The sequence below is a fragment of the Nanorana parkeri genome, unplaced genomic scaffold (genome assembly GCF_000935625.1).
Source record: "Nanorana parkeri isolate BGI_ZX_2015 unplaced genomic scaffold, ASM93562v1 scaffold36, whole genome shotgun sequence".
Taxonomy (NCBI): Eukaryota; Metazoa; Chordata; class Amphibia; order Anura; family Dicroglossidae; genus Nanorana; species Nanorana parkeri.
Genome location: NW_017306304.1, coordinates 61914 through 75596, shown reverse-complemented (window position 1 = coordinate 75596; position 13683 = coordinate 61914). Strand labels below are relative to the sequence as shown.

Sequence of the window (13683 nt, the reverse complement as noted above, 5' to 3'; positions counted from 1 at the left end):
GTTTTTAACATAATACAGTAGTTACAAGTTAAGAGATATCTGCATTTCAGATAAAATATTATTTGAATTTACTGGTAAATGGCCCTAAGCTATTAACTTGTACTTGGAACTGATCTAAATATGCCAGGACTAACTTATCAATAAAATCTTTGTGCCTGGGTTGTCTACCACCAATACTAGACTGAACATAAAAATATAAAAGTTTACATTGGAATTCATATAGCTTGGCAAAATTAGACATATCCATCAGTAAAATTAGAGAGGAAACATATTGCCTTCTATGTAGTTGTAAATTGTCCTTTATCAGATCTTAAGGTGTGGCTGAGATGAAAGAATGAAGTATATACCACACAAAAGCAATACACATAGAGACATTCTGTGCTCAAATAAACACTTGTGAAAGGGACACAAAGGAGGGATGCAGCTTCTCTAACAGATACCATCCAGTTGTCTTGAGTGTTTACAGTTAAAGGCTTGCGAGGTTTAACGTTAGCTATAAGAAAAAGAAAAACAGAAGCAGCTCTCAGAATAACTAGCAATCATTTTGCACATCACATACTGTATATACAATAAAATGAAAACTTCACTTGGAACAGAATGATGGTTTTGCCTGCATGGTTTCCATTATGTTGGACGTAGTTAACACTGGAGAACATCAACTGTATCTGCAAAGTTAAAGAATAGCAGTATTAGGCCCCTTTCACACGGCCACTTCGATCGGGTCCACCTGTCAGTTTTTCAGGCAGACCTGTTCGGACGCCCAATGCAAATCTATGGGCAGCCATGTGTAAACGGATGGGTGTCCGTTTATACCTGGTTAGCCCCGCCTCCGAGCGGGTCCGCAAAAACAGACGGATCAGAGATCCGTTTCACTGGACCGGATTGTGCCAGACCGGGGGTAATGTCTGTTTACATACGATTCCTCATAGGCTGACATGGGGTCTGGTAAATACAGCTTCTTCCTCCATTGCATGGTGGAGGAAAAAACTGGATGGACACGGATGTTACAGCGGTGACATACGCTTCGTACTGCTGTGATTAGAAGAGTATCCGTGCGCGGATCCTCTCCTGTTCAGCCCGTGTGAAAGGGGCCTTAAACTCTCAAACCTTTTTCAATAATGAATCCAGGCCATACAAATAGACATTGCCCAGCAAAGCATTGCTTTACATTTTTGCCCAAACACTTACAATCATTATGTTTCTGAACAGCTGCTTCCAAGTCTCTCAGCTCAGCTTCCCTGAACTTCCTGTCCAGTACAAGATCACAAAGGACAGATCAGACTCCAGCAACTGTTCATCTACTAGCTTGGAGAAGGGAGGGGAGGGGGCAGGGGAAGTAGCTTGGCTTGCTGTGTCTGTGTGTTTGTGAAGACACACAGAGCTTACTAGCACACACAAGGGTGGCTCCATAGCACTCTGGTTGACAAAGGAGCCACCTTAAAAAAGGATATCAGGACCAGCGCTCGGGGCACCAGCTGATTCTGCAGGAAACTAAAACTTTTAAACATCAAGAACCAGCATCTATTGTAAGTGATTTCATCAGCATTTGAAAAAGCTTAACATCCTTTTGACTTTAATATCACATTAAAGGCAAAACCATATTTTATTCTAGATTTGGATAGAAAAATCCCATCAACGTATTTGTCCCCATTAGGGAGAAACATTCAATTGTCCTGATCACCAATGTCACTGGGAATGAAAGTAAGGGTAAATGCAAACTTTGAAGTTTCAACCAGAACCGGAAAAATGTGCACATCTTCCAATGGTTCAACAGTGGACTTTGTTTCAATAAATGCGTTGGATGAAAGCCACCATATGCCAGATATGTATAATGGATGGCATGGGATTATAATGGGTCTTCTATGTATAGTTTTAACTAGGAGAGTTTATGTATGTTCAAAAAAAAAATCTCTTTTTTATATGCAGGAATAAAAACAAACTGAAGATATTTTTATCTATTGCTTGGTGATCAATATATGCATATCACAAATATCCATGTATGTCTCCTATTATTTATAATAAAGGGAAATCTCCCTAATGAGACAAAAATTGGTTTCAATCTATCCCTATTCTATATGAAATGAAAAAAAAGGTGGATTTACATATACCTATAGTTTCATTTATAGAAAAGAACTATCAAGTCAACTTCAGTAGCTAGAGTATATATATCATAAAATGTACAATTTCTTTATCAAAATATCTACAGTCCTTGTAATAGTGGAGCTGATGTGTCCATGACAACCAGAGACAATTCCGCCTACAGTGCTATCACTTGAGTAAACTGAAGACTAATCGTGGTTTACTGCATCTTAGACATAATCACTTCCCTGACTTCAAATAAGCAAGACAACTTTAAAATGAAAAATCCTGATATGAACTATCAAACCACAGAGCACAAAAGTAAAGTAGGAAAAAAAAAAGGAAAAAAATATGGAAGCATTGCCACCATCTGTTTTAAAGCAGATTTCATTTGATGTGTTAAAATATGAGCTTTAGGCAATATATAGATATGTCAAATCTTTCAAAATCTGTCTTTTGTAGTGATGTCTAATACTATTATCAGCTATGCTATCTATCAGCACATTTCTCAAATGAATCCACTAAACTGTGCACTGCCTTACTTGGGTATTGTTGGTGACCCAGAACGGTGAAAATGTACATTCTGCCACTTTCCATCACGACGATGCCACACTCTGGTCTCTTCAGACTGCATGGTCTTTGGCAATCCTGTGGAATCCATGTACTGTGTCAGGCGGATATAGGCTATACAGGCAGCATCTTCCCCAATCAAATGGACATGGGGGTTAAGTATGATCGTATGGATAGGCTTGTTGCTCTTGGATAAAGCTAAGAGTAAAAAAAAAACAAAAAAAAAACATAATGAAAAATAGAAAAGCACACACGGCTCAAAGACCTATTTAATTGTTTACAACAGAAGATTCATATGCTCGGTTACAAAAGGTTTTTGATGCTCAGTGTCTACATGCTCAGCCATGACTGTTGAGCTATGGAGGGAGAATGTTGAAGGCCACCTATTTATTCTGTGCGTGATACCCAAGTGTCTATCTAGGTGTTATCATGATAAGTGTTTCCATGCATTCAGAGCTGGCAAAGCTTAATGGAAACTCGATTTTTGCAGCTGCAGAATGCAAGGTGTTATATTGCTTTTTTATTCAAATTTTATAAGTCTATAGACATTCCTACAACCATCCTTCTCAGGCTTATATGCTATAATAATAGCAAAGAATAGAACAACCCCAATTTACGTTTTGCATTTGCACAACGTATTTATAAAAGAACATAAAATATGGACATATGAACAATAGTGGCTTGTTTTTTTCCATATAGGGTGAAATACCTTCTGCTTTATCCCTTCCTGATGAAACAAATCCACCTGAGCTCTAATAATAATAATAACAAAGTGCTAAAACAAACATTAATTGATAAAGAAAGAAGAATCACCAATTACTTAAACAAATCAACAAATTAAAATTTCAGAATAGTTACAATAAACAAAGAGAATACATTATGCTTAAAGTGCATGCTCTACGTCCTACAGATCTTGTTTGGGGCTCACGTGAGAGAGAGAGAAAAAGAGGAGGGGGAGAGAAAAAGAGGAGCTCCTACACACCCTTTGCTCTGGTTTCCTCATAACCCCCTTAAGGGTCCTTCATACAATAGATGACCCAACTTACTATTAGTTTACAGTTGGACTTTTGATCCCTCACTGTAATGCATATTTACTCTGGGGCAGATATAATCTCAATTAAAAAAATGTAGGGTGCCATGTGTGAAGTCTTATTTGAGTAATCCTGTTCTACTGGTTTTAAGGTTACAATCAGTAGTGACAACAGATGGCCCATCGGTAAACAAAAGAGCTTCACTGCCATATCAGACAACTATCCAGATATATTATATCACTGTTTCATAAGTGCGCGGATATATGAAAATATTGCGCCCAGACTCACAACATATGCCATTTTCTGCCTAAATGGCGCACTACCATCAATTTTCCAGAGAAAACCTCAATGGTGCTTGAATATACCAACAATACCTACAATTTAGGGAAGATTTCAATGAGCTTAGTGTCTAAACACTAATTCGCGTAGTGAATGACAGTAGTTACTAAGTTAATTCATTTTTCATTTTTATTTCCCATTATTTATATTTTTCTCCACATTTATATGACCATTACAAAACCAACAAACACTGCCAGGAGTTCTTTAGCAGCTGCAGCACTTTGTTTTAAACTAGGGATGTCCAGATACCAGTTCAGATACCAGTGCAGATACTCTGCATTTTCACGAGAACTACCAGGGTTGCAGCGGTTGCAGCTGGGACCTGGCTCTGGCACTCCATCACTGTCCTGCAATCATTAGTCGATATTGCTTTAGAAAAACTGTCACATGACAACAAAAATGAATCAGTACTTGTATCTGTGAGTACTTGGACAAGTATCAGTACTTGTACTTGGAAAACTGGTATCGGTGTATCACTTATATATATTTATTTAAAAAAAAACAATACATTAAAATGGGGATGTACGAATCCCAGGAGCTCCGTATGCACCTTAAAAATTACAGCTGCCTCCTAAATTTTGAATTTTTCCTCTATTCTGGTCCTGGAGTTGGAAAAGTATCCGTACATGTACTTGTACTTGTCCCGAGTACGGTACTTGGTATCTGAAGAACCCTATTTTAAACCATATGAATAAAAGGTAACCCAATATATATACCCTACCATTTTCAAAGTAAAACCGATGGAAATCCATTCCTTCTACAAGGTTTCCTAGAGCTTCAGGCTCAAATGAAGTGAGGCCAGGGTCACAGATCTTCCTGTAATTGAATTAACAAGTTATTGAACATATTTCAAACACATTGAAACTTGTTTTTAAAAACACAATTGAAAAGCATTATTACATAGTAGTTGAGGTTGAATAAAGACAAGGGTCCATCCAGTTCAACCTTATCTAGCCCTCATTCACACGAGTAACGGCCGGCCCGCACAGATCCGTGCTGCGTGCACGGCCGTATTGGGCCACTCCTGGGAAGGACAAAGGCTGCGTGTGATTTGTACGCAGCAGCCTGTCCTTCTCTATGGGAGTATGCGGTCATGCGTCGCCCTGTGCTTACCCAAACTGCACGTCCGTGCGGGTGTCCGTTCACGGTACGATGACAGGATGTATCCTGTCTGCGCCCGTGCAGGAACTCCCGCACGGACGTGCAGTTCGGATCTGTACGGGCAGGCCGTTGACTGAGGGCTTAAACTTAACTGTTGCCTTTCTTTCAACCACAAAGAGGTAGCAAAGTAATATCCTACAAATTAAAGGGCCAGTCCATGCAAAAAAGAGGTATTTAATGTTTTTCTTTTGAAGATGATTTTTTAAAGCTCATTTTCAATGAGTATTTAATTATGTTATACAGAAACAAAAAAAGCCTCTCAAATTACAATACTGACATACATTGTTGTTTGTTCTTGTATACAATAGGTAATAAAATGGTACTATAGAGAAACAACACTCATTACTCTACTCATTACTATCAGTTCTACTTTGGACTTGATGGACATATGTCTTTATTCAACCTCAAATACTATGTAACTACTATGTAACACACCAGAAAAAGGGAAATGATGGTACAGGGAATATGCATACTATGATCCAAGTCAATATGCACGCTCAGGTTGCACCAGGGTCTGATAAAATAGGATTTTTGCTGGAGTACAGTACAGGACACAGGCTTTTTTTAAATATAGAGACTGGGTTATATGCAGATAACTTCGGGTGATTGGACTCTGGCAAAGGGAATCAGAGCTGTGGAAACAACCCCTATATAATCCCTCACACTGCAAGCAATCCAGAGTTTTTTGCAAGCAATAAGTGACATGAGAGAGCATGCACAGCTCATTGTATATTGTCATGTTTATGATCAGGAAAGCTGCCTGGCAACAGCTTGCACCACCGATGCAACCACATAAAACAGTGGAATGGTGGAAAAAAAGAACTCCAAGGAAAAAGAGCAGCCACAGAATGCCTATAAGTATTTTATAATTTACCATTGTCTTTTACTGTGTTAAGAATGAGACTGATCTGACTTTAGCAAGTGAATTCTGATTGGTTGCAGTAGGTTACTGCATTTGGAAATAGTACTTAAGAATTAACCCAAATGTCCCTGGAAGGTTTTTGACATGAAGTCACTTACGTATAGGCCTCAAAATCTCCATTATTAATAGCTTCAATTAGTTGTTCTGTAACTTTGATGATTTCCTGCTTGCGGGCTGAAAAATAATAAGGTTTCTTAGTTAATTAGTACAGATAAGGAACATTAGAACCATACGGATTTACACAGTGTTAACTTTAAAGTCTACAAACAATTCACATTTAGATATAATCATATCATGCATCTCTAAAGTGACTATTCAGAAAACCAGTTGTTGTGTATGGAGCACTAACAGCGCCTAAACAAGTGCAATGAAAATAGTGTTGGCTGTTAGCTAATAAAAATCGCTTTCAAAAAATGAAAGTGATTTTCATATTCAACAACGCTATGATCTATTTCTAAGATAACCCGTGATTGTAGCTACTGCCTTGTCCTGATTCTTATAAGAGCAGAGATGAGATTAAACATACAGTATGTAACACACATAGGGTCATTTGTTTAACAACACAAAGAAAGGTAACTCAATGAAACCAATCAGAAATGAGCTTCCAGTAATCTACCTTCGGTACCCTAAATCCGGTTACTAAGAAATACAAAACTTTGCTATTCCAATTTGCTCTTTGCATTACCATACTGAACAGACCTGCATATGACCATCAGCCTTTATCATTGAGACCGTGCAGAGAGCAATGGTGAAGTGCAAATTGCAATAATCTAATAAACCAATCAGGTCTTTTAAAGCCATATGGCAAAATTCATCTGAATTCTTTCTGGCTGCTATGGGTTTGAGTACGCTTAACATTGCTCCCTCTTGCACTGCCTCACTAAATAAGCTCATATATATGCAGAGATCCTTACAAAATCTTCAAATCCACTTCTAAACTTCTCCTGAAATGCTGCCACCCACAGAAACAATATGATACATGCAGTTCTGAGTGCCTGAGAGGAAAACCATCTAATACAGTGGACGAAAATCAACACGATATTGACAAAAACTCCAATATTCATACATCTTATATAAAAAAATGTGTAAAAATATTTCAGTTGATTTTTCTCCTGAATATATGTCACAGACAGCAGTTAAATTATATTCTAACTGTCATGCAGTTATTGCCAATGTCGAAGAAATGAACCGGGAATATGAAATTCAGAGTAGGTAGATGTACAGGGTATGAAAATGACAGAATAGGTCCACGCAGTGAGATTACCATCTCTCCTCTTATCTCCCAAATGCATTTGTCTCTTTTGCCACTAATTTGTGATTATCCTGCCTTGGAAACTTTCTACTATTCACAAGGGAAATATTATGTGCCTAACCAGTTAAGCATATAGGATATCCCAGAGTCCTTTCCTGCTAGGTCGATGCCCACCTGCATAGCTTCCAGGACCTGCTGTCACTTTGACAGCTAAGGCCGTGGCCTGGATATCAGTGCTGCAATGGCCAGTTATGTCAGCTGATCAAAAAAACTGCTGTATTTTGACAGTGCTTGTTAAAATGTAAACGAACCCTGATACATGTAGGCTGATTTACAAAATATGTTGAGAATCTTCACATAATAAATTGTGTGAACATTCACTTTGATTATCCAATAATGTAAAAAGGTAATTCCTGTTCACTTTGAATACTCAACTGTGAAATTGGTAAACAGCAATTTCATTTTTGCATAATAGCATAGTGCTTCCTATATAACATTGAACTTCTCCCCACCAGTCCAGGGCCTTATTATCCTGATATTCCTTGTTACTACTCCCCATAAGGGCCCTCAACTCCTTTTTCTTGATTAACTGGGCCTTATCCTATCTGTAATAAAAAAAAGTAGTAATGTTCTTCTGTTCATTTCCTACAATCGTGCTCTCTTATTATTGTAATGTTTTACAGATGTTAATTTTTGTTGTACTGTTAAACTTTTTCCTTTAAATAAATATATCTATATAAAGATATATATAGCACATTATAGTATAATGTTGTACTATTGCTGGCATTTGTTTCATTCCTATATAGATGCTGGTATTCTGCATTTCGCCGTATAATCATTATACAGCGCACTGCAGAATGCCACCAGCTATAGAGGACTACAAATCCCAGCAATAGTACATTATAGTATAATGTACTATTGCTACATTCCTCTATAGCTGCTGGTATTCTGCACTGCGCCGCTGTATAATGTACTATATTGCACACCACACTCTTTTTTTTACTTCCACCGCGCCAAGCTTGCTCCCGTGATGGACTACAATCTCAATAGAAACTAGTAGTCCATCACTGAACCCTTTTTTTTTTTTTATTATCCGATTAGTCGATTAATCGAACTTAATAATCGGCTAACTAATCGATTATGAAAATAATCGTTAGCTGCAGCCCTACTATATATAGATATATATAGATGAATGCGTATTTATGTGTATGCATATTTGCTGCATTTTCATTCATTGTGGTAATACATAGGTTAATGCAATAAATAGGTGTAATAGAGCCCTTTAGCTCTTTAACTACTAATTAAGAATATGCACATAGTTTAATTGTCCATAGTCTTGTCATAGGTGCATCTGAGGGGCATAAAGTTAACCAGGATTTATGAAAAACAAGCATAATTTTTGGGTGGAATAATCATCTATTCTGGTTCATTTTCTTTAGACATAGGTGAAAACATTGTTTATGCTTGCGGCTTGCTAGTTTTTAAAACATCATACAAACCACATTCAAGACAAGTTCACCCACATCGACACTAAAGAGTATTTCAGAAGATTTCTTCAATCAAGTCAGTAGCATGGTATTCTTGCAAAACTCCAGACAGGCATTATGACCTGATTGTTCTAACAGAGCAGCAGGGGTAAACATATTTTCACTTCCTAATTACTCCCACTCAGAGCATTACATTACACACATATTTCATATCTTTACCTTAATCTCTACAAAGATAACAATGTGTAACACTCTTTGGCCTGTTGCATTGTTACAATATGGGGTATATGTAATCATGGACCCCAAAGTGCAGCTTGGGTCTCCCTCTCCTTAACTTACAATGCACAGATGAAAGGTTGCCCTGAGAAGGCTCAGATTCATTCGAGTGACTCTTTGAGTTTGTGTTTTCTGTGCACTTTGCTGCTGAATTGATGGAAAGAAACACAACATATGAACAAATGAAAATGAAGATGTACAGAGAAACCAGAATCTTCAGCAAGTACTGGCAGCAGGTGCGGCCACTGGGGCACTCTAAGGATGGCGACCAGCAAGATGATGAAGAGGAAGGAACAGTAGACAAAGAAGAGGAGGAGCAGCAGCGGGAATATTGATGAGCTGAAAAGAAGCTCTTCCTGCTACCCTCCACTGTGTAGGCTGTACTTTAGTCATGCAAGAATGAAAAAGAAAAAGAACAAATGATATGAAAGACAAAACAAAGGTATCGAACAAGAACATGACAAGAAAAAATCAAAATGAATAGACACAAAGATTAACAAAGCTTCTGTTCAGATGTCAGTGCTAATCCCATACTATATTATTAACAAGACAAAATGATGGAATGTTTCCTGCAATCAGATTGAACAAAGTGCCTGTACCTAACAACTCCACAAAGGCAAGAAAGTATTTATTAGAATGTGAGATTAGCGAGTTATGGACGCTGGGCATAATAGACACACACATAAAAAATTAATGAAAGTACACATTGCATGCACAGGACACCCTATCCTTCAGACCCACTGCCACCTCCCACATTTGCTGGCTGTCAAGATGACAGCTGAGACTTGCTGTGTAAATATAGCAGCTATTACAACTATTGCTGTCAGAAAATGGACCATCTGTCACAGTTTTTCTAAGCTCTGTTCACTCTCATTAGTTTTGTATCCTATTTTTGTGATCTACATTGTCCAATGGCCAATGTGTTCACAGAGCAGTGCTTGTGCACACAATCGATGGAAAAAAGTCCTCCTGCCCTGTCCATCCGTTTACATAAAATAGGTGGACGGCAAGTTGCTAAAGTATATGTAAGCCCTAACACTAAACTTCGTTATTTGATCCCTTTTAGTCTGTTAAATGTGCCATTGAGCATTTTGATATTTCAGTTCAAGTGCAAAAAATAAACATGTTGATCCTGCCATAAATTATGTGAGCTACTTACTTCCTGTGTCATCTGCTTGTGCTGCACTGTTACCTGTAGACATTGTATCTAGCTCTCTCTGCAGCCTACAGATCATCCCCTATGTTATGGAGAAGAGGAGAGGGGTAACTATAGTCCTAACACACTTGTTGCCGCAGGGTGACAACAATGCCTCTCCATAGACAAAGTATAGCACCCTAGGGCACCAATTACTAACTGAACACACAGGAATAAAACCTGAAAAAAAAAATGCAGCTACCAAATCTAAGGACTAGTTAGCTGCACTATATTACATTTTCGTCCTTAAGTTTAGATGTGCTTTAACCCTTTCACTGCCACCAATGTATGCCATACATTGGCAGCAGTGTGACTGTCGGCATTACACCAAAAGTGATTCAGGCCACTTCCATGGGCCGGTAAATGAGTGCTCTGTCCGATACACCTGCCTAGCTTACCGGGCTCCGCTGCCCCTCCATGCAAGCCCAGGACCAGTTAGAGGGGAGAGAGACCAGCGAACATTCATTCGCTGATCTCCTCCCTGCTAAATGAACCCGGAAACGATGATGATTCAATCTCTTCCGGTTTATGAGCTGGCATTCACTGGCCACTCCCTGCCAAATGAAGATGGAAGCGATGATGATTACATCACTTCTGGTTTTTGAGCGGTCATTCCCTGGCTAGAGAGGTTGGGGAAGAAGTATCTCAAACACAATCTGTGCTTGATTAGCTTCAGTGGTCTAAAAGACGCATACTGTCTCTATAAATCATGTGTGGTAAAACATTTTTTTTGCAAAAATGGCTCTGGCAGTGAAAGGGTTAAAAAATACACAATACTTTTTCATTAGTTTTGTAATATGTTTAGAATTTAAAATAGCCTTTTTTGATGTTTGTTAAATATATTTTTTGACAGCTAAACATAAAATAGTGCAATTAAATATTTAATATTTCCCTTATTTTAACTAAAAGGTCGAGAGGGTGACTTTAGGTCCAATGCAGTCCCAACTCAGGGACAAAGCAAATTGCATTATGGATTCAGCTCATATAAATATGATGCCTTGGCATGCACTTAAAAAATTGCATTTCTGAGCTGCAGCGCAGAATAATAACATAGAAGTCAAATAAATAATAGAAAAATGCACTGCAATGTTGGAGCAACCTGCATTGAAGCACACATTACAATGCATACCAGTACATGCTAGTGAATGCTGTGGTGTAAGGGAGCCCTCTTTGCTGATCTAAATAAAAAAGATCTTATAAAAGGTTATACACAGCCGAATTAATCATCCGTGTGGAGAAACACATCCCCTTTTTTGCTCTACGGAAGAGACAGGAGGTCTGTTTCTTTAGTCTGCCAGAATGGTCAACAAGTACATAGCTAAAGCTATACTCGCTTATCCGACCTGCATATACTAAACCATGTAGGCACCTACTTATTAAATACAAGTTATAAAAATAATAATTTAAAAGATTGCATTTAAAATAAAAGTAATACAATTGACCAAATCCCTATATTTGCATTTTAGGTAAAATTTCTGTTTTTAAGAACTGTTGTAAAAATTGTAAAAGCTAGGCTGTGAAATGCGGTTTTCATATATACTATATATTTACTTTGGATTTGAACTTATTTAACTTTAGCTTACATTACTTTAATTTGATTACTTTATTTGACTACGTTATCTTCCTATACCCATCTATGACATAGTAAGTACAATGAAAGAGCACCTAAAGGTTTTAAGTAGTAGTAGTGTAAACTGCTATCATTTCTACCTTGACACATTTTCACAAAATACTTAAAAATTAGATGGCTTTGTAAGATTGTCATATTAAAAGGGACAAGATCAGTTGTCTTACCATGGGTTATATGCAGCTAACTTCAGGTGACTGGACACTGACAAAGAGAAAAAGTTGCAGGGACTATCCCCCTTTATAACCCTTCCCACTACAAGCAAGCCTCAGTTTTGAAGCAATCAATAGTTAGATTGAGGAACAGATGGGAAGGACCTGTGTCCTGTACTCCAAGAAAAAGCATTTCACAGGTAAGTCACATATCCTATTTCTTAAAACTGATGCTGAAGCCACTAACAGATTCGATGGAGTGATAGGCTTGAATGATTATTTGTTTAATCCACCTAGCAAGGTGGAGAAAGAGACCGGGAGCCTCCTACAGGCGCTCTCAGGGAGAACAAATTGTGATTCCAATTCTGGAAAGGAAGTTAGCAGAGAGGTAGACTTTCACGTCATGTACAACGTCAAAACTGTGGAGAGACATTTCCTTGGGATGATTCAGAGTAAAACACAAGTAGGAAAGGACAATGTCCTGGTTAAGGAAGTGTTAGATCATGGCCCAATTTTGTCCTTATGTAACATATAGCACCCTGCAGCTAACTCAACACATTGCGCCACCTGCCAAGATAACCACCTAACGCAGGATCCAGTACCCAAAGCAACATTGCAGGCCAGCTGTGAATTTTCTTCCAGGTAGGATCCAGATACAGTCCCCCAAAGCTGAGCTGAGATTTCAATCAATCTGGAAAGGAGCTGCAGTGGTTATGGTGCAGCTAGAGCTAATGGGAGAATCTTGACAAAAAAACAAAAGCAAAAAGAAAAGAGGCTATTTCTCAGTAGACAAAATATTTATTACCTAAGGACGCTATAAAAAAAAATTGAGATTTTCTAGGAGTGAGGGATGATATTGGGGTTGTCCCTGCAGCTTTTTCTTTTTTGACAGTGTCTAGTCACCTAAAGGTAGCTGCATATAAACCATGGATAAGAATACTGATCCTTTGTCATGAACTGTACAATTAAGAAAATGTATCTCTACACTTTATAGTGCAGAGTACATACATGCTGAATATAAACAAAGTAATGTACTGTCTGAGCTTTCAAAGCACTGGAAAATAATAGACAATGGTAAGAATTTATATTTTCAATGTTGCTTGATGTTCCCAGTCAGAGGCATATCTGATATCATAGATATCATGGGGGTGATTTACTAACCTAAACACACGCACGCACCAGGTGCGTGTGATTTTCACACAGCAAAACGTATTTAGCAACCAAAAAGTCTCTAAAAGCATATTTCCACTAATGCCATATATGGAAAAATCATGCACATGATGCATACATAATGCTGCTTCACAGTTTAGACAAAAATGGTTAGCTCATGCATTTACATTCCTGCATTCATCAACGCAAGCAACACAACATAGAGCTAATTTACACAACATCACCTTGCAATTCATGCTTGGCTTTGGACAACACATCTGCTGGGTGTGTACACACTACAAAGGTGTTTAGATTCCACCCATAGATCATGCTGGGAGGGAACACACTACTGAGGTGTATACATGTTCATGGTGTGTTTATAAGGTTAGTAAATCAACCCCCATATGTTGTAACTGTGTGTGAACACACTAATAGCCTGAGAC

The 13683-nt window shown here is 38.1% G+C and overlaps 1 protein-coding gene across 1 annotated transcript in view; it reads right to left on the bottom strand.

Annotated features, from left to right (window-relative positions):
* Nucleotides 1-399: 399 nt before the first annotated feature.
* LOC108798063 (calcium/calmodulin-dependent protein kinase type II subunit delta-like) overlaps nucleotides 400-13683 on the bottom strand; it is a gene marked incomplete at its 5' end in the record, with an annotated part of 74718 nt that continues 61434 nt past the window's right edge. Inside the window, 5 exons of the mRNA XM_018569777.1 lie at nucleotides 400-493; nucleotides 2622-2847; nucleotides 4741-4835; nucleotides 6201-6276; nucleotides 9181-9264. Of these exons, the coding sequence (XP_018425279.1) occupies nucleotides 490-493; nucleotides 2622-2847; nucleotides 4741-4835; nucleotides 6201-6276; nucleotides 9181-9264 (485 nt within the window). The remainder of the gene's footprint in view (nucleotides 494-2621; nucleotides 2848-4740; nucleotides 4836-6200; nucleotides 6277-9180; nucleotides 9265-13683) is intronic.